A 6,212-nucleotide genomic window follows, 5' to 3' on the forward strand; every position below is an offset into this window, starting at 1 on the left:
CATTTGGGCAGTATTTAAAATGTCCTCTTTTGCCAGTGCTATTTACATTAAAGAGCATCTTTAGGAGTTTTAAAGAATCTGGAGATACAGGGGCTTCTTTCAATCACTAGAAATTAATATATAGTATGAAAAATGTAATTCCTTTTGGGTACAGACTCCTCACTGCCCCGCTGAGCCTTCTGAGACCTAAACTCTCCTCTGAGCACAGTTCACCATTGCTCATATTTAAAAAGAAAAGGGAGCAGGGTAGGAACTCTTCATGGCTTATCCATATCACCATGGAACATGAAGTAAGATTTCTCTCTGGTTTAAATTTCTGAAGATACTGTTCCTTGATGAAGTGCTTTCCTCTGCTGCAAGCTGAGGTATGTCATTAGGTCCTAATGAGCAATGCTGGTTTACTGACTCAGGATGAGGCACAAAGACAAATTTGTTCTTGTAATTGCTTTTTCTTCTCAGATCTCATCTTGCTCAGTGCCTTGCATGAAGACAGCACAAAAAAAACAACTGGTGCAAAGTGTGTATTTTAACTTCAACAACAGTACAAAATTATTCAGAATTATTCACATGGCAGCAACAAGTGATCTGTGTTTTTAAGAATGTTATTTATTTTTGTAAACAACCCCATTTTTAAAGAAATTAAAAATACATTGAAAAGTCTCTCTCTACATATATACACAGTACATGTTCAAATTCCATTTCATTGTGATGCCATGGTTTAAAGCAGACAAGAGTGCTCGATCCAAAACTCAGCTGCAGTACAACCATCTTTGGAGGCACAGCACCCCATGCTGGTAAGCCCCTGTGCTTCCATAAAAACTTCATTTGTTGTTTATCACCTGGACTGTTTTCCTGCCATAGTGGTAGTAGCTGTAGGCAGATGTAACCGTTGTGAAAGCTGTGATGCACCTTTGGGGGAAAACAGTTCCTGTAAGTCATGTAAGTCTGTGAACAGTGCAATAATTGTTATTTTTTTTCTTTTTGGTGTCTTCCCTGTTTTCACTACATAGCTCCACAGTTTACAGTTTCTATGCTGAAATTCAGTGCTAAGTGGGGTATTAGACAAACAAAGGATCTGCCATCCAGCACTAAGCTGCATGCTTCAGTGTAACTGCATACTAAGACAATTTTTTACCATATTAGCATTTGTTTTAGAGAAGGGAAGACAAAACATTCAGCATTTGCAGCCTACATATCTTTTACCAGCATGAAAACTGACTGATGTGAGAAACTATTCCTTGGTAGACTGTAAGGCCAGCATTTAAACCACACAAGACTTGAACTTACCATTTTACCAAGTTCCAAAGCTAAAGCATGAGTGTCTGCTTCAGCCTGTTTTGTTTCCTTCCCAGATGCTGGTTGACAACCATACATATTCCTAAATTATCAGTGCTCCTCTGTGTAAAAGGCTGATGCCACCCACTGAGGTGTGTCACTGCTACAGTCCTGCCACTGTTAACCCTCCCTGGGCCAGAACTCAGACAGGGCATTTTTGAAAGTTTTTACAGAGGACTCTGGCAAATTACACACAGCATTTCTCCATTATTCACACCATGGTAACTCTCCCAGAGTCCCAGACAAGCAGCAAGGTAAGCACCTTTCACAGATACAACCCTAGATTTGTTTTTCCAACAGAATGAAAAACCACACTGACTGTTAAGATCAAGGTTCCTAGTTCCTTAAATGCTTTTTGTTTTGGGTTTGTGGTTTTGGTTTATTTGGTTTGGTGTTTGTTTTTTTTTCCGGGAGCAACACTGGATTTTTCACTACTTTAACTAAGTAACTGGTATCTGCTGTTCAGCCTCTTTGTTCTGAGCTCTTACTTAACTGCTCAGGAAAAATAACTGCACTTGTAACACCTGCAGTCAGCTACAACTCAGACTCAGGTCAGTTCTGATCTCCAAGGACAGTAGTAAAGGAACAGCACTAACTAAGGAGGGACACTCCTGTATGCCTGTTTTCATTCAATCTCTCCCCTTCCTTCCTACAATCTAGCAGGAACCACCATTTCTTCATGTGCTTTTCCAAGAGGCTTCAGAAACCTGGATTTCGGGATAGCAGGTACAGAGTAAAGCAAAAATAAGAATACACTTCACCTCTATTTTTACTGATATCAAGGTTGCTTTTTCAAGGACACTTAGGGCATGAATAAGAGAAGAATCCATACAGCCTTTCTTTCCATTCCTTTCTTTTTTATTGATCTGAATTTATGCTTTGCCTCTGTACACCTGAAGACTGGTTTCTAAGCTATTATTCCCAGATCTTAACTAGTTTCATTTGACTACTTTTTACTTGCACAGTAAATAAGGCGCCAATAAATATCTATCTCCAGCATCATTTAAGAATAAAGGTGTAAAAATTCAGGCATATTACATCATCTGGGCACAGTTTTTTTGTGTTCCCCACAATCAGAATGATCTCAATTACCAGTTTCTTTAGAAGCCCATTAAATCATCTGGAAAAAAACCAAAGAAAGCTAAGTTACCATAACGTCTGCAGATATATGCTGTCCACATAATTGAAAACAGGAGCTGCTAAAGAAGCTGCCACCAAAATTAGCTGAACCACTGTATTCGTCTGAAAAAAAAGCAAAATGGGAATTGTGACCAAATTAAGACATGCCCTATTTTGAAACTGTACTCAGCAGTAGTAGTAAACTGTCCCCTCCCTCCAAACTACACAACACCCCAAGTACTGAGGAGTTATCTTTTGTAATGAGTTACTACTCTTACCTTGCTAATGAATGTTGGTTTTAACTGGGCAGTAGCATAACAGGGGTTAAAGTACCTACTGAGTGTTCTCTGTTGGGGGAGAGAAGAGGAAAAAGATGCAGTCTTAGTACATTCAATTTGATACCCCTGTTCACATGATACAGAAAAGTTAACTGTAGCACTAGAGAATTACACTGCTCTTTTATATGATTTATTACACATCATGAACAGAAAAAAAAAATTATCAGTGTCTCTGACTCATCTTAGTGAAACATATTTTATGAAACCCTGTTCTGTTTGGAAATCTATCTGACAGAAGAACAAGCATTATGTCTTAGGGTATACACCCAAGTTCTGAGCAACCATCGGGTCTCAAGATGAAAATCTCTTGGTCACAACTTTGTTAAAGGCTTATTAATTTACTTTTTATCATGATTACACGTCCAAACGGTTTCATTTAACGCACTTACCGGTGGAGAGAGAGTTTTGTATCGCACGTAAAAAACAGCAGCAATCAGAGCTACATCCCGCAGAATAATCATGGAGGTAAGTGAAACTGAAAAATCAAGCCAACAGGATCTAGTGAAAAACCATGTCCATGATTAAAAACAAAACACAACCAAAGGGGCATACAATACGAAGAGAGGAAAAAAATAACCACTCCCAAATTCTTCTGAACAGGTTTTATGCACGCCTGAAGATTTTTAACGTGACTTCTGAAGGGGTTTAAGTCTTAAAACGATCCAGTCTATTTAAAAAAAAAAATTAACATAGCTACTAACTATTGCTGCTTTAAAGAAAGTGCATTTGAAAATGGCTGTTGTTTTTTATATGGGACCAGCATATGCTTTCTGTGGGGTCTGTTAGGGGGATGTTAAACATTTAATAGAAATATTACAACACATAAAATTACCTTTACCTTACGTAGTACATGCAATCGGTATTTTCTCACCTGGGATTAGATTTGCACAAGTTAGGCTCACATAGAGCACACTGATGAGAATTTTATCAGCCAGAGGATCAAGAGCACTCCCCAGCGCTGACTTCTGATTCGCCCAGTTTCGCGCAATAAATCCGTCCAACTGGGAAAAACAAAATTTAACATCTCTCTGTTAGAAAACCAAGAACAAAACCAGCTTGTACGTGCTACTGTTAGAGAGGTATTTAATGAACAGCATCACATAAAACAACTAGTTTAACTATGATGAAATATGGTACCTGTTAGCTGACATTTGCATCATGCTTTCTTTCCCTCACTGCATTCTAGATACTGGAAGCCTCTCAACATACTCAGTTCTCATTAGAAAAAGAAACAAACAAACCAAACCAAACAAAAACAAACACAAAAACCCCAAAACCAACCAAACAAAAAAACCCAAACCACAAACGGGGGTGTGCGTGTGTGTGGAACTGGTATTATAAAATTCACAAAATTATTGTCACGATGGATGCACCAGGTACACTCGCACATAGTAACAGACCCCCAGATGCTCTGACTGGACAATGCCCACCTGGAGCTGGTCAGGGAACCCTGACATCTCCCCTTTGCTCCACCAGCATTAAGTCCCCTTTGGACACCTGCAACTTCCCTCTGCGCTGTCACAAAGGACAAATATAGCATTCCTAAAGAACAACAAATATAAAACCCCATGTATTTTATCTCTTTCCATTCCACATTGGAGTCTTAAGTTCCAGTGGGATCACCATAAGCTCTGATTGCCCCCAAAGCACTTCCAAACCGAGGCGAACGTACCAGATCAGTCACACCAGCCAGAACAAAGACACCGAGTGCAACATCGAAATTCTCCTCAACAATCAAATAGCCCAAAACCGGCGCCAGACCCATCCGTGCCATGGACAGGATATTCGGGATGGTCCAGGGGTTTTCATACTGCAGAGCAAGAAAGCAAAGAACTTTCAGGGCAGGAAGGCAAACACTCCAACTTGGCACATAAACTTCAAGGCAGGAAGGCAAACCCCAATTTGGCTCAGAAACTTCAGGGCACGCAGGCAGGCAGGCAGACCCCCCCAGTCTGGCACGTAACAGAGTCAATCACTACAAACGCTCTGAGCAGAACTGGAGAGAAAGCCTGGAAAGTTCCCGGGAGCTGCTTGCGCAAGGCACAGGGACACAGCCTCTACCTGCCAAACATTAACAGGAGAACGCTCCGCCAGGACAGACCCAAGCCCCCCCAGAAGTTTGGCCGCCAGTCTGACACCTGTGTCCCGCGGGGCGGGGAGGAGATCGGGGCTCTCGCTGCGTTTCTGCGAGAACAATCGCACCCCCTGGGGCAGCTCCGCGCACGGACGCGGGCGAGGACGCGGGCGAGTAAACGCCCCCCGGCCCCGGTGTGCCCGCCGCGCACCCCCTTGTCCCGGTCACGCACCAGCTCCGCGTACGGCCCCGCCACCCTCCGCTCCGGCGGTTGGCCCCGGCGGGGCGGCCCCGCCGCTGAGAGGCGCCAGGCGGCGGCCGCGGGCGCGCGCAGCAGCCGCGGGGGCCGCCGCGGGGGCCCCGCGCACGCCGGGAGGCGGAAGGCGCACGCACCCCCCGCCGCCGGCGGCCGCCTCGGCCGCGCCGCGAGGGAGCGCCAGGAGGGGCCCTGCCCAGCCAGGCGGCGGCCAGCATGGCGCGGGAGGGAGGCGGTGCGGGAGCGAGGTGCGGGAGCGAGAGGCGCTGCCCGCGCCGGCCCTACGCGCGCCCCGGCGCCGCCCCAGGGAGGCCGCGGCCTCGCGCCATCCGCGCGCGCGCGGCGCGTGTGCCGCTGAGCCGCGGCGGGGCAACGCGCGGCCTTCTTCTTTTGCGGCGCTTTAGTCAGCCCCTCTCGCCTCTCGGGGCGCGCGCTTTAACGGGCAGGCGGGCACCACCCGCGGCGGAGGAGTGAGAAATCCCGTACCGCGGAAAAATCCTTTTACCCGCCGCTTTTCCCGCCCTTCTCCCGTTCTTCCCCCCGCTACCTCCCGGCCCGGGCTCGCCCCTGGCGCTGTCCGTGGTGGCAGGGCGGGCGGCTGCCCGGGTTCATCCCGCTCCGCCTGCCCCGGTGCGGAGCCGTTCCCGCACAAGCGCCGGGCGGAGGCAGCTGAAGGTTTGCTTTGCCTCGAGAGACCTCTCAGGGAGCGTGAGTGGGGTGTTGTTCTCGGCACTCGCTTTCTGCCCTCCCTTGCCCGCGTTTACTTTAGCTTGAGAATTACAACAAGAGTTTACTTTTCCAGGCGCAGCCCTTTCTTCGCTGCTGAGGCTCTTTCCTGTCCCTCCCAGCGCTGGCAAAGGTTAAAATCGGTATCTAACACCTGCTTTCGATTAGTTAATCCAGCAGGCTGCTTCTACTGCAGGATTAAGTCCCAATTTGCAAGAAGGTGTCTCCTCTGCTGCCCCCATGCCCCCACACGCAGACAGACTGACAGCTGCTGTATTTTTTTTTTCAAAAGAGCCATTAACCACAACCTGGACAGAGGTGAGTGCTTGGCCCTGGAGAGTTCGGGTGTGGAACTATAATTTCT

At 46.5% G+C, this 6,212-nt stretch overlaps 1 protein-coding gene across 1 annotated transcript; it reads right to left on the minus strand.

Annotated features, from left to right (window-relative positions):
* Positions 1–504: 504 nt before the first annotated feature.
* On the minus strand, positions 505–5,183 carry CRLS1 (cardiolipin synthase 1). The gene is made up of 7 exons (XM_018084442.2): positions 5,099–5,183; positions 4,465–4,602; positions 3,664–3,793; positions 3,182–3,267; positions 2,733–2,801; positions 2,486–2,577; positions 505–909 (listed from the first exon to the last, which is right to left on the minus strand). Exons 2-7 carry the CDS (start codon positions 4,564–4,566, stop codon positions 822–824), a joined length of 567 nt encoding a protein of 188 aa, XP_017939931.1. The 5' UTR covers positions 4,567–4,602; positions 5,099–5,183; the 3' UTR covers positions 505–821.
* Positions 5,184–6,212: the final 1,029 nt, after the last annotated feature.

This window comes from Manacus vitellinus, unplaced genomic scaffold (genome assembly GCF_001715985.3).
Source record: "Manacus vitellinus isolate BGI_N305 unplaced genomic scaffold, ASM171598v3 scaffold_70_pilon, whole genome shotgun sequence".
Taxonomy (NCBI): Eukaryota; Metazoa; Chordata; class Aves; order Passeriformes; family Pipridae; genus Manacus; species Manacus vitellinus.